Raw genomic sequence first — 15225 nt, 5'->3', positions numbered from 1 at the left:
ACTTTTGCGTAGATCCTATTGGTTATATATAGTGGTTTGTCTTCTAGGCAAGCCAACTTGAATTCATGAATAGATATGTCACTTCAACTTGAGCCAACATGACTGCTCTTCAATATTCATTTCGAGGTCGTCTTAACTGTTTTCGTCATTGTTTTGCTGGCAGTCTTTGTCTTGGAGGATGGTGCTTGGTATTGGAGGGCTACTTGACTAGGTTGACCCATATTCATGCTCAAGAACATGACTTTGATTCTTTGACCTTTTCTAGACCTATGGAATGAGCAAGAAACTCATTCAAATAATTTACAAAAATAATATTTCTTTTTCTTGATAAGTATAAAGATCAAAATTTCATTTACAAATACCGAACCTAGTTACTCTTTTCTTCAACACTCCCTCTTAACTAGGGAGGTATCTACAATGGTACTTTGTCATTCTCAATCTTAAGAATTTCTCATAAGAAGAATCGAATTCGTAATCCCATTTGTATAGCATCATATCAATCAGCATTGTCATATTGCAAGGCCTTGACTAACAACTACATCTCTCTACTAGACCATGAGATACAATGTTGGCAAGACCAATGATTTATAGACACCTTCATCATTGTTTCTCAAGGTACATACCCACCCGGGTGTTCACTGAGTATGACCTTCTAGGACTATTCTTATCTTGGGTTCCCAACCCTCAAAGAATATCGGTCCTCTTGCCTACTCTTATCTTGGATGCCCTACACATCCTCAAAGAGTATCAGATGCCAGATGATTACCCAACCCTCCATTCTTTCTTCCCAGGTGAAGACAAGAATGATGTGTCTACATTTCCATTCATGGCCTTCATCTAGACTTACGGTTGTTAGTCCTGGTCTAGTGCATGACACATGAAATGGAAAAACACAATTGTCACTCCTTTGTAATCAAGGGTGATCTAATTCAAACTCCCTCTTGATCAGGGACCTGTCAGAGCTCCCTCTTAGCTAGGGACTCTTTTATACATCAACAACTTCTTCTTTGTGGGTTCTTCAGCTGCTTCATTAACTTCTCTCCTTGATGTCATGAAATTTAGTTGAGCTTCTTCCTTGTAGGGCAACAATCATTGATCACTTTCCTTCTTATTCCATCATGTCATTCCTTTCTTCATGGAAAGTGGCCTTCTTGGCATACATCTGGAACATTCTTCATATGGCTACTTCTTTTCTATCCATGCTTCTTTCAGGAGTTTCCATCCATCGCATGAGTGTTGGTTGTACTTGTTCTTACAAGTCTTGTTCTAGTAGCCCTACATGAGCTCATCCAAATATTACTCAAGAAATCAAAACATCATATTAAATCAAATCATACCTTATGAGATGGCTCTTCATTATGACATCTTCTTGTAGGTATCAACATCCTGCATACATGTTGACACACCTCCCAAAGATATCCATTGTCAAGGGTCTTCATTATCAAAGTCTTCATATCTCTCCAGGAGATTTCCTAGTCAAGTCTTCTTGGTCTTTTGGATGTTGATCGCCTTCATCAGGGTTGCATATCGATCTCTTCGTTCCTCACATTCCATTCCCAGGATCTTTCAATCAGAGATTCTGAATTGTAGTCAACCACCTCATACTTCATATTATGACATATTATGTTGATTTCATTTGGTGTGACTTATGTCTTTATGCATCTTTTCAGAGGAGGAGATCCTTTTCTCTTGATCATGCTTCTTAAGATAGAAGTGATGATCTATATTACCTGCAACCATATGACATGACATTATAAAATTAAATACATGCATACATACCTCATTTTACCTTTAGGTCATCTAGGCTTCTTCCAGCAGCTTCCTTGATTGAAGAGATCTTCAATCCCTTGATCTGCTTCATGTCATCACACCATTATCTCATGGATTCCATAAGTTGGAGTTCCTATTGAAACACTTGCTTCCTCTCTATATTAGTGAACCCTACGATGAGGATTCCATCAGAGAATTTTTGAGGATCTTGTATATCCCCAACTGGCAGATGTTTCCTTTTTGACTTGATGTATGATGAGCCTTAGATGACTTCTTTCTTTTCTTCAATGTCCACTGAGGTTCCCAAGAGCTATATATCCTACATGTTTGTCAGCCATGGATTTTGTCCTTCATGACTCCCATGGTGGTGTCCCAATCTCCTGTTTCTAATGCTTCCATGATGCCATGATGCATCTTATTATCATTGTCATATCTTATAATACAAGATTTAGGAGCTTATGATAGGACCCTTTTGTGAGGGATACTATCTTACTCATAGGAGAGATTTGATACTCCCTCTTTCCTTTGCCCTTTTCTTTAGTTTCCTCCATCTTTTAGTGATATGAGCTTCCAAAATCTTTCTATAGCACTGAATCTTTATTATACTTATTTTTGCCTTTGCTTGAGGACCAACCTTGCTTTTCCTTTCTGCACATGGTTGAATTCTTTTATCCTTTAATACTATAGACTACAACTTGTCTTTCTCCATCTAGCATAGAGACCAAAAATTGCTGGGTGAGGTAACCTTCTTTGTTTACTGATATTTGTTACCTTGCTCATCAATGATGACTACCTTCTCATCATCTTTCCTAGATCCTCATGAAGTTGTTCCTTCATTCTTTGATACCTTTACTATTGTGTAGGTCTAAGTGACCTTCTTTACTTTAATTTCCGAGAGTATATCTAGCATTTCATATATCTCTCTTTATGTCTCCTCTTCTTCTATTTAGGTATGAGAGGAATTTTGAGTGATATCATATGAATCCTACGAATCTCTTGATGGATTCAAAATTTCAAACAATGCTTAACCTTCATAGACCTTTTCATAGATATCAATGATTTTTCTTTTCTATGAGGATTATGACAATCCTCCTTATTCTATGCAAGGACTTCCGATTATCTAAGCGATTTATAAATACCCTTGCAATAATGAAATCATTTAACCAAATCTGATTATGAAATTGAAAGATACTTACTTGGTGTGTGAAGAGGAGATCTTCACCTTGATGCTTCTTTTGCTTGAGCTGCCCATCATTAGTATCCTTTCAGCACGACTTCCTTGGAGGCCTTCTAGCACCATGACATCAATGGTCTTGACATCATCGAGACTGCTTCACGACCTTCCCAATTCATCTATAAGGTACTTTTGACTTCAACATATTGTTGACATGTTAGTGATACTATGTTCTGATCCGAGCACCATGCTATTGAGATCATAATCATAGACAGAATTTGAGACTATGATAAGTATATTGGTATGGCACTGCACAATGATGTCTATGTGCATTGTGTAGAGAGGCAATGTACTAAGAGCCCAAACTTGTCAATGAATAACATAACTAAACTGTGGGTGGCACTGTATAGATAGACTGTCTCTTCACCAAAACTGCCTTTAACTATACTGAGATAGTGAAGTAATCATGGAATGTAAGAGGTACTCCTTGGATTACTTCTGCAATATATATATATATATATATATATATATATATATACCCGAGACTATATTTTATGGCATGTTCAAAGTTCAATGATCAAGAAGTGAGGCTCACTGACATACTTCATCAAACTGAGCATGGGTTGAGTGCATGATTGTAATTACTGAAGTTGATACTCCATGAATGTAGTTGACCTACTTGTTGTATACTTGCTCCTTTAATCCTTTAAGCCTACTTTGATATCCTTGAAGACAGATCCTTGTATGTCTCTTTTGCTTCCCTTCATTTGACTTTAGCACCTTAGCTCTGATACCATGTTGAAGAATCTAGGGCAAGTGGAATTAATGTGATTCTTCTAGACTTGATAACAATTTGTGAAGTGCTTTTGCAATTTATCTTAGCTTGATCTTCTTCTTATTATTAGTGTGTGTGTTTGCTTCATCAAACTGCTACCAAAACAAAGAGACAAGAACACAAGATGTTTGGCTTTCTACCAGGGCCAAAACCTCTCCCTCTTGGAGAGGAAAACCCGTACGAAATTCTTCTTATAGAGATTCTGATTGATGAATACCAAGACCACGACCCTTGACCTGCTAGGCCACTCCAAGACCAAGACATCAATCCTTTTCTTCGTTACTGCTGAGATCATCTTCATTACTATCGCTTCATCGAAGTTATCGTTACTGCACCTTCACTAAGATATACATTATAACAACAAGATCATTATTGTTGCTTCATTGTCACATCTTCACTGAGATCTTCACTATCCTTTTAGTAAGATCATCTCTGTGCTTTTACTGAAATCATAACTATAACACTGAGATCTCGATATTGAGATATATATATATATATATATATATATATATATATATATATGACAGCTGCACCGAGATCTTTTCATGATCAATACTGAGACTGAGATCATGATTTCGTTCAGGTGGTATGACTGGTTCATTACCAATATGTCGAGACAGAGTATGTTGCGAATGCGATACTGTGGGATCACAGTTGTACTAAGACAAAGATCATAAATATACCAAGACTGTGAGCGTGTTCTTTGCACCGAGATCTTCATTATATAATTACGCTCAGACTGTTGGTATGTCACATGCATGCCGAAACAGAGGAACTGCTTTAATGAAGAATGTCAATATAGATCATCGTGCCTGAGTTATTGTCATTGTACCGAGATTATTACGCTAGGATGAAGATTGCGTCCTATCATCGTAGATGTGTTATGTCTATCTTATATGCCGAGAGTAAGTCTACCTACTACGAAATTCTTTATTAAATTACCCATCCGAAGAACTGAGATTGCAAGGTCTTACTCACTGTAATTGTGCAAGATCAGAAAAATCTGAGATGTCTTCACCTACTTTTGCGCAGATCCTATTGGTTATATATAGTGGTCTGTCCTGTAGGCAAGCTGACTTGAATTCATGAATAGATATGTCACTTCAACTTGAGTTGACATGACTGTTCTCAAATATTCATTTTGAGGTCGTCTTAACTGTTTTTGTCATGGTTTTGCTGGTAGTCTTCGTCATGGAGGATGGTGCTTGGTCTTGGAGGGCTACTTGACTAGGTTGACCCATAGTCATGCTCAAGAACATGACTTTGATTATTTGACCTTTCCTAGACCTATGGAATGAGCAAGAAACTCATTCAAATAATTTACAAAAATAATATTTCTTTTTCTTGATAAGTACAAAGATCAAAATTTCATTTACAAATACCGAACCTAGTTACACTTTTCTTCAACACTATTCACTTCAAATCCTTCAGGTTGTTCGATGTACACTTCCTCATCAATGGTACCATTCAGAAATGTAGTCTTAACATCCATTTGATGGATATTCCACCCCATTGTAGTAGCTAGTGAAACCAAAGATCTGATGGAAGTGTACCTAGCAGTAGGTGCAAATGTTTCTTCATAGTCAATGCCTTCCTTTTAAGAGAAACCTCTTGCAACGAATCTTTCCTTGTACTTGTCTATATTTCCATCAATAGCATGTTTGATCTTCTAAATTCACTTCGATGTGACAACCGATTTGTCACTAAGTCTAGGAACAATTTTCCAAACCCCATTCTTCATGATGGATTGATATTATTCGTGCATAGCTTTCAAACCTCTTCATGCTCAGCTTCCTAAAATTTAGATGGCTCAGCTTCAATCAACTTTGTCATATATGCATCATAACCAGAATACCTTTTCGGTTTCTTTCTTTCCATGGGGGACCCTTTTGTAGCTTCATGTCCTTCAACATCTTCTAATGTAGATCTTAACCAATATGGCCTTTTCCTTGTGGTTGGGACAACCACCGATTGAATAGGCTCACTTGGTCCTTCTTCTTCATCATTTGGAGTAGAGTTCTCATGAACTTCATCTTCTTCAAATACGAGAACTTCTTCATCATCAAAATCAATAGGGATATCCTTTGATTTCTTGTAAGCTTTATTCTCATCAAATATGACATCCCTGCTTACTTCCATGTATCTTCCCTCCTTTATGTAGATTCTATAAGCTTTTGAGGAGAGACTCTAAACAACGAATATTCCCTTGATACTTGTAGAGTCCAACTTCTTCCGCTTGTCCTTTGGAATATGAACATATGTTGGACTTCCCAATATGCGGAAATGATCCACACTCGGCTTCTTTCGTGTAAATACTTCTTCGAGTGTAGTATTATCAAGACTCTTATGAGGACTTCTATTTTGAACATACATAGTAGTCATCACTGCTTCACCCCATAAGAACTTCGATAGATCTTGATCAAGGAGCATAGTTTTAAAACTTTCTTCAATTGACCTATTCTTTCTTTCGGCCAATCAATTTTGCTCAATATAGTCGGGAACAATGAGTCCCCTCTTAATACATGCATCCTTACAATATGCAATTAACTCTTTAGAGGTGTATTCCCCACCATTGTCAGACCTTAGAGACTTTATCTTCTTTTCAGTTAGGGTTTCCACCTAAGCCCTAAACTCCTTGAACTTATCAAATACTTCATCTTTTGTTTTGAATAGATAAAGCCATGTCTTTCTTGAATGGTCATCGATGAATGTTACATAGTAGAGATGACCTCCAAGTGTCTTGTCAGACATGGGCCCGCATACATCAGAATGGATGAGATCTAATATTTCTTTAGATCTAGATTCACTATGATGAAATGGATTTCTAGTATGCTTTCCCAAAGAGCATCCCTTGCATACACCTTCATGATCCAGCTTCATATCAGGAATACCATTGACCAATTGACTAAGAGTAGGGATGACCCTATAATGAAGATGGCCATATCTTCGATGCCATAGTTCAATGGGACTTATTTCCATATGAACAAGAGCTTGAGGAGATGGAGTGATAACCCGGTAAAGACTTCCTTCTCGAACTCCAATAACCCTAGCTTTGTCAATACTAGAGTTCTTTCCCCAGACCAATACTTTTCCATCAACAAAAGCAATTCTTTCCCCTTTATCTTCTAAACAAGAAATAGAAAGTAAATTCTTTTTCAAACCTGGAACATAGAGAATGTTGTTGAGATGCAGCTTCGATCCATTGTCCAGCTTTAATGATGTAGATCCCAGGCCTCTAACAACATAGCTTTTGTTGTCACCCAATTCCACTACATGGGAGGATGATTCCTTTGATAGTGTGTGAAGTTGCCTACTTTCACCTGTCATATGTCTCGATGCTCCACTATCAATGATCCATGCATTATCATCAATAAGAGATCCTGTAAGGGCAACCAAGAATCCATGGTTCTTGACTTTGTTGAATAGATAGTAGATGATCTTCTTGATCCATCTTCCAGCAGATCTGAAACCCAATCTTATGTAGTTCATCATAGAGGGAGAAACCATGCCAACAAAGTGATCTTCAACTTCTCTTGACCTTAGCTCTGATTCCATGTTGGAAAATCAAAGATATTATATTAGGGTTTGATTCTCCGATCTTGATAATTACTTGTGAGTGTGTTGGCTTCTTTTACTTCTTTATTATCTTATCTTTCATCAAGAAATTATACATACATGAAGATCACAAAACAAGAGACACAAGATATAGGCACATGCTAGGGAAAAACCCCCCTCGAGGGGAAAACCCAGTCAAAGTAATTCTTCCTTTCAATAGTATTCTTTGAGACTCTTCACCCTATACCAAGACCAGACTGTCCACACCATGTTAGCCTCTAAGATCTTCGACCTTCCTTTCCAGCTACTTCAACTATGATCCCGGCAACATGCAACAAAACCTTAGGAGACTTCGATCTCCTAAACCAGACCACGAAACACAGAGAGAGAGGCACCAAAACTTTGATTTTCCTCTTCTCTAGAGTTTCGCCCAAACTCACTTCTTTCCTCCTTCCGACAATAGACTTCATATCCTCCACACTTCCTGGCACATCCCAGAAGATATCGAATTGCTTGTGAGAGTGATGCTTCCAAATGACTTCGACTTCCTTCATTATATAGCCTTCTAGTGGGTCGAATTAGGGTCTCTAGGCCGATTTGATCTTCCTTAGGCCGACATGATGTGGAGGACACATAATTCATATCTTGTTTGATACAAAACCTTTTTACATGATTCGAAAGCCCAAGAAGTTTCTCTTCGAATGTACAATAATTCTATAGACCTAGAATAAATCATAGAAGTTCTCAATGGGGACATTGACCTAAAACATAGTGACCCAAGCATGAAACCCATGCTTTAATAAGTCACAATAATAATAATATAAATTATTTTCTTTATTCTTTTGACAAGTACATTACATAATGACTCAAGTACATTATTGAAGACCAAACATAGTTACTTTTTCCAACAAGGGGAAGTAAGGACTCAAAGGATTCTCATAGAATCCATTAAAGATCTCCTCATACCCTATGTACCAAAGTTGGAGACATCAAAAGAAATATATGACAAACTTGAAGAATTGTTCTCCATAAGTATTGTAGGAGAAGTGATCTCATTAAGACAGAACTCTACAAGATGAAGATATCAAAAGAAGAAGGAATAGCCTCATACTTTATGAGGGTGTCAAAAATTAGAGACCAACTACAAGAGTTGGGAGAAATAATGTCTGATAAGGAAATGACCACCATAGTTCTCAATGCACTACCAGAGGAATGGGGCAACTTTACATCAAGCATCTATGGAAAGAAGGAAGCTACCCCATTCAATGAACTTTGGTCATTGTGCAAAATTGAAGAAACCAAGTTGAAGGAAAAAAGTGATGTAGGATCAAACGAGCAAGCACAAGCATTTGTTGCCATGGCTAAAAGAAAAGGAAAGTTTGGTCCTCAGAAAAAGAAGAAGAATATGTCAAAAATCCAATGCTATGGCTGTCATGAATATGGGCACTACAAGAGAGATTGTCCAAAGCTCAAGAAGGACAACAACAAAAGAGGAAGGGAAGAAGCCCATATCACTGAAGAAGTCAAAGAAGTTGAAAAGAAGAAATCAAAGGAGGAAGTGAAAGATCTCTACTATGATTGAGATAATCTTCTCCACCAAGTTCTTTTCAATTTTTGAAAAGTATAGATATCATAGGAAACTCTAAAAGCATGATAGGATGCATCATTTTAGGAGGTGGCATCATAAGAGCATACGATTGAAGCAAGAGTGCATGACATCATCATACGAAACATGAAATATAGTTGAAGTAGAAGTCTATGACAATCATCATTAGAAGAAAGTAGCTCTTGGTAACCTCATTGGAAGCATAAGTAGTACTTATGGGTAGAAGAAAGTCATCTAGTGTAGAGCTCATCATACATCATTAGAAAGGAGCATTTGCAGGATGAGGATAATCAAGATCCTCCATTGGAATCTTCACTAGAAGGTTCATCTCTTGGAAGAAGCAAGTGTCTCGCTAAGAATTCCACCTTGGATGGGATTCATTGTTTGAATGATGGTATGATGACAGAGGAATGCAACAGGTCAAGATGATTGAAGTACTTTCAATCATGGAAAAGGAAGTTGCCGAAGGAAGTCTCGATGACCAAAAGAAGAAAAGAAGTATGTATGCATATGTTTGACAAAATCATTTCATCATGTAGTTGCAAATAGCATGGGTGAATACACTACCTCATGAGTATGATCAAAGGAAAAGGATTTCTTCCAAGATGCATGAAGGCATGGCTTACATATTGATTAGATGAAATCAACATAATATTTCCTCATATGGAATATGACGTGGTTGACAAAGATGAAGGGACTATGGATAGAAGTTCCTGGGGAGCAATATGTGAAGAAAGAAATAAGAGATCATGAAAGATGCAACTACAAGAAGTCAACATCCGAAAACTATAAGAATTGATCATGACATCTCCACGGAGGAGAAGATTGCGATAAGGTCTGTAAATAAAGGAGACCCTTGACATTTGAAATTTTGGAAATGTGTCTATGAATGTGCAGGATGTTGCATGCAAGCAAGATGTCATGATGAAAGGCCATCTCAAAAGGCAACTTTGATTTGATGTTTATTTTTATTTTTGAACAACATCTGGATGGGTTGATACAAGTCTACCTCAAGAGAATTGTAGATGTCATCTACAACTGGCACTCATGTGGTTGGATGAAAGACCCTGAAGGAAACATGATGTGGAAGAAGTAGTTGTATGAAGGAAAGTCAAATGTGGACTAGAAGATCACTTTCATGACAAGGGGAAGGATGACATGACTAACTTGAAGAAAGTGATGGATGGTCAATGCCCTACGAGATAAGGGCTCCATAATAATGAAGATGAAATTCATGACATCAAAAGGAGGAGCTCAACAAGCAACCAAAGGTCCCATGATCTCCACTAAATAAGAAAGTTGTTGTTGAAAACAAGTCCCTGGTTAAGAGGAAGCTTGGACAAGTCCTTGGATAAGTGGGAACTTGGGTACATTCCTTTAGTGGAATGGGCATATCCTCCCTAGTTAAGAGGGAGTGTTGAAATATGTAACTAGGTTCGGTCTTCATAATGACATATGTAATCATGATTTTATGTATTTGATGTAATGAGAAAAATAAATTTATTATTGTTGATCTTGAGGCATGGGTTTCATGCTCAAGGAAATTTATTTTTAGGTTAAGCTCCAATTGTGAGCTCTTAGGGCTTGTCATTGAGTCTACAAGTCATTAAAGTCATTGTCATGTATGAAAGACCCATTTGGGGCATGTTACATATTGTAAAGAAATTTATTCGAGTCAATGTTAGAGTCAAAAGACCCTCCAAGACCTCGTCACAAGTGCTACAACAAGTCGACCTTCAAAAGGAGCAGTTGACCTATCTAGAAGGACAAGTTGGCCTAGGTGTTGGGTTAATTCGACCTGCAAGCATGGGTAAGGAAGCCTATATATAGAAGCATTCGGCCTCATTCCAAACTGCAATCAATCAAGAAATATCAAGAAAAGAAGTGTGAAGGAAGGGATAAAGGAAGCCTCTTGAGCAGCAAAGAGAAGGAGAAGAAGATCGAAGTCTTCTAGCATTGTTTTTGGGTCATTCATCTCACATGTGTGACTACAGCTAGGGTTTCTGCAGTAAGGTATTGCAGAACTTGAAGAAGCCGAGATATAGCCCAAGAAAGAAGTATATTTGCTAGCCGAATTCATAAAAGAAGTGTCCAAGACAAGCGAAGGAGAGAAGCCTCACAAATCTGCCCCAATCAGCTCACATGTGTGGGATCTTTGTAATTGCAGGCAGGTCGAAAATTGTAGGCTTGTAATAAGATGCCAAAATTGAAAAGATACCGAAAACAACGATGTATCAGTCAGTTTGACTAGCGTTGACTTAGAAGGAAGAAAAGATTTTCAAGGGAAGAATTGTGACTTGGTCTTGGAGAGGTTCTTTGTCAAGGCCCAAGGGTCTAGGTCTTGGAATTTTTCAATTGAAGATTCTATAAGAAGAAGAATTCTTGTGGGTTTTCCTCTCAAGGTTGGAGAGGTTTTCGCCCTGGATGATCGTCTATATCTCGTGTCCTTTGTTTTACTGGTCTTTATGGTTTGGTAATTGTTTGATGAAGAAAAAATACTAATAACAAACAAGACAAGGAAGAAGCTAACTAAGTGAAGTAAAAATATATCACAAGTAATTATCATTGTAAGAGAAATCATCCTATATAGTTGTCCCTAGATTTCTCAACATTTATTACATCATGACTCAAGTACAATTATGAAGACCGACACTAGTTACATTCTTCAACACTGCAAGAGCTCCTTCACTGTGCAATGGAGTCATGGAGTCACTCAACTTCTTTAGTCAAGACTCAACACTCAGTGAATGAGAATTAAAAATGAGTCAAATGACAAGTGAATGAGAAATGAGAGGGAGGGAGGTGCTTGTAAAGTATTTCCTTCCCTCCATTTCCCTTCCCCCCCACCTGATCTCACCAAAAAAAAGGAAAAAAAAATTGAAATTTGTTGCCAGGGACAGGTCTTATACAGGTTCATACGAGTTTGACACCAGTTGTATGCAAGTCAATGGGTCAACGCAATCTTATGCAAGTCAATACGAGTAAGGGTCTTATGTGCAGGTTCTATGCGAGTGATCTGTTTCGGCATATGACTTCTCAAGGCCTGCAAGTCTTGAAGGGTCTTTTAAGGCTTGTGCTTCACTACTTGCTAAGTTGCAGGAAACGTTGGAGAAGGGTTCGTTTGTGGCCGAAAACGAAACGAAAACTAGGAAACTCATACCGTACGGCCTAGAAACTCGTTTCCGGCCATGCTGGCCTATTTCTCAAGGAGGAAACGTGGCCAGTACGGCCGAAAACGAGCTTCCAGGCCGTACGACGAAGTTTCCTCTTCTATCTTGACTTTTTTTTTCGCTTCTAATTTTTTATTGGGCAACTAAAATATCTTATGGATGCTTCTAGATGCCTCTCAAGTTATAAAAAAGAGGATTTTTTTGAGTGGGGCAGCCTAATGTTCAAGCCTATGGCCCTAGTGTTGATATGCAGTTCATAGTAATGTTAAATTCTTAAAGTAAAAGTGACATTCTCCTTTATTTTTCATTTTCATCATTTTACTTAAATTTTTAACATTACCATGAAATGACTCAAGATGTTTAAGAGTGGTTTCGTCCTCATTGGATTTCATATGGAGAAAGTAGAATTTTAGATCTAACTCAAAATCCAGTAGACTTATCTGTTTTTCAGGATTTCAGGATTGGGGGGATTGCAATGTTTCCATTGGATTTTGTCATGTACTAGGGTATGGAACTTCTATTTAATCAAGAGAACCAACCCCTCTATGTAGGGGAGACTCCCAATAATCAAGGGCACGTAGGGTACTAGGGTATGGAACTTGTATTTAATCAAGAGCACTAAGGTCGTTCGACTATGTAGGAGGAGACTCCCAATCAAGCACGAGACAAGAAATTATAAATTTCTTGTGGCTGATTTTGGATATTTCTATTTTCATTATGTGATCATTCATGAGTAAATGTGATGTAAATTTAGAGAATTATAGTTTATGCATTGACAATTGACAATTTAATCATAATGTAATTAATTAGAATGTATCATATATGTTTTATAATTGCACATTATTTCTTAAATGTCCTAATATATATATATATATATATATATAGTGTTTCCCCATTTCCAAAACTTTGGGGAGGTCACGTTTCGTACCCGCGCCTGTTTCGGAAACTCGTACCCGTTTCCTCGTTTCGTGCAACTTAGACTACTTGTGATTCACTCTACAAATTCATCGAGCAAGCACTTTGATCTTAAAATTTTGGACCAAATTGCTTCAAGTTCCTTCAATAGCCTCTAATACTAAGAATCAGAGCTTTGTTTCCAATTTTTAATAGGAATTAGAAACTTGTCATACTAATTTATTCATAATCAATGTTCTTTAAAATTCTAAATGAAATCATAAACTAAAAGCTTCTTCTAGGATCATTTGCATGCAGAAAATTACCAATAAGCCCCAAGGATTATGTGTATGTTAATTAGGAAAAAGCACCATCACTTAGGCAACTCAAAGTTATATTCCACCTCCACCTCAAATTGAAAAAACAATAGTCGTGATGTAAAAATGTCAAGGGACATGGTATGAATTGTGGGAGAGTACATCAAATGATATGGAATTAGTGTGTTAAATAATCAAAACTTAATCTTCAAATAGAAAAGGATAATATGATTTTGACCTTTTCATATATCTTTGTGTGACCAATAGTTGGTTGTTGAGCCTCATTCACATCAGCTGGAAGACACTTCCAACTATTGAAAAAGTTTGTTACAAGGACACGCTGTGGTACAGGGAATCTTGCACGACCAAATATGTCAGTGTATTCAGTGTTAGATGCCTCAACCAATTTATGTTTGTAGAATGGATGAGCATTGCTTTCCTCTGTGGCCACAAATCTGCAAAAACATTTAGTAGTCCATTATAACAATGACTCTCTGGACTCTAACTTATAATAAATAAAAAAAGGTTTATAATATTTTCAATGAATTAAAGTTGCTCTAAATTCACCTAGTGCCAAGGCAAACACCTTGTGCTCCCAAAGCTAGAGCTGCAACATATCCACGGGCATCAACAATTCCTCCAGCAGCAATAACAGGAATATCATGACCTTGAACCAAATCAGCTATTCTTGGTAACAAAGCCATCAAACTCTCCTATATAGACAAAGTTGAAAGAATAATTAAAGGAAACTGAATAGAAAAATAAATAAATATAACTAAATTGAAACAAATCTAGAAGTTTGTATTTACATTACCCAAAATAGCAAACAACTGGTGTAAATGCATATTTCCATTGAAAAGCTTAGATGTACACCATAAGACTTGTATAACTTGGGCTTCACAAGTCAAATATGTGGAGATTCAAGTGTATCAAAATAGTTCTCAAGGATTAAAGAAAATTAGGTAATTAACTCTCAAGTATAGGTTAAAGAGTTATAGGAGAAAAATAGAGTGTGGCCAAAATTTCACATGCATATAAAAGATTGAACCAAAAGTGGACAATTTAGGAAAGTATAAGGGAATATGTTCATATATAGAGAGATTAAAATTTGTATCTTGTAAATAGAAATCCTTAGATTGTGAGTCTCTAGACAGTAACAAAGTCTGAAACCACGTTGTCATGAGTTGTCAATCCTTATCTTTAATGAATAATGAAGTGTCGTCATGATCGATTGATAAGTTATCAATGAGATTTAGATCTAGACTGGTCAAATTCATGTACTATAATTCGTATCATGAAATCAATACAAGTGTTGAATATCACATAAAACCATGTCCACCAATTTTCTTGTTTTGTTTCACTTGTGCTAGAATTCTTAGAAATAACAATGATCAAAATGTCAGACTTTTAATGTAGGATGAGTAGCATTTAGTTTTTTCTTTTTGGAAATGATTTTCATATTAATGTAGCAAATATGTACAAAATAACTATGAGCTGAACCCATGTGATACTTTCTTAGTCAACGAGAATGCAGAAATTAAACTCTTGCAATAATAGAAAACATCAAATAATTCAGCTATAGAAAATGAGGTAATTAACTCTCAAAGCATAGGTTAAAGAGCTCCCGGAGAAAATTTGAGTGTGGCAAAAATTTCACATGGATATAAAAGATTGAACTAGAAGTGGACAATTTAGCAAAGTACAAGAGATGATATTTATATAGTGATAGATTAAAGTTTGTATCTTGTAAATAAAAATCCTCAATAGGCCACCCAAATTTTGGAAAAAAAAAGAGGAACAATGCCTGGTTTCCATTATCAGAGGAACCATGTTTTTTTTTCAAAATGATCATGTGTATTTCTTATGCCAATTTAGAAACATATCACTCCATGATTGAGGAAGTG

General features: G+C 36.8%; 1 protein-coding gene across 1 annotated transcript in view; it reads right to left on the bottom strand.

Moving 5' to 3' along the window:
* The window catches only part of LOC149251894 (uncharacterized), a 305498-nt gene that overhangs the window by 67877 nt on the left and 222396 nt on the right, over positions 1-15225 (bottom strand). The window contains exons 4-5 of the mRNA XM_089459620.1: positions 13889-14034; positions 13560-13776 (exon numbers count right to left, since the gene is read on the bottom strand). Coding sequence (XP_089315746.1) covers positions 13560-13776; positions 13889-14034 — 363 coding nt within the window. The remainder of the gene's footprint in view (positions 1-13559; positions 13777-13888; positions 14035-15225) is intronic.

The sequence above is a fragment of the Pinus tabuliformis genome, chromosome 7 (genome assembly GCF_031772625.1).
Source record: "Pinus tabuliformis cultivar Carrire ecotype Pingquan chromosome 7, CPIR1, whole genome shotgun sequence".
Lineage (NCBI taxonomy): Eukaryota > Viridiplantae > Streptophyta > Pinopsida > Pinales > Pinaceae > Pinus > Pinus tabuliformis.
Note: the sequence above shows the minus strand (reverse complement) of the source record. Positions and strands in the feature narration are given on the sequence as shown.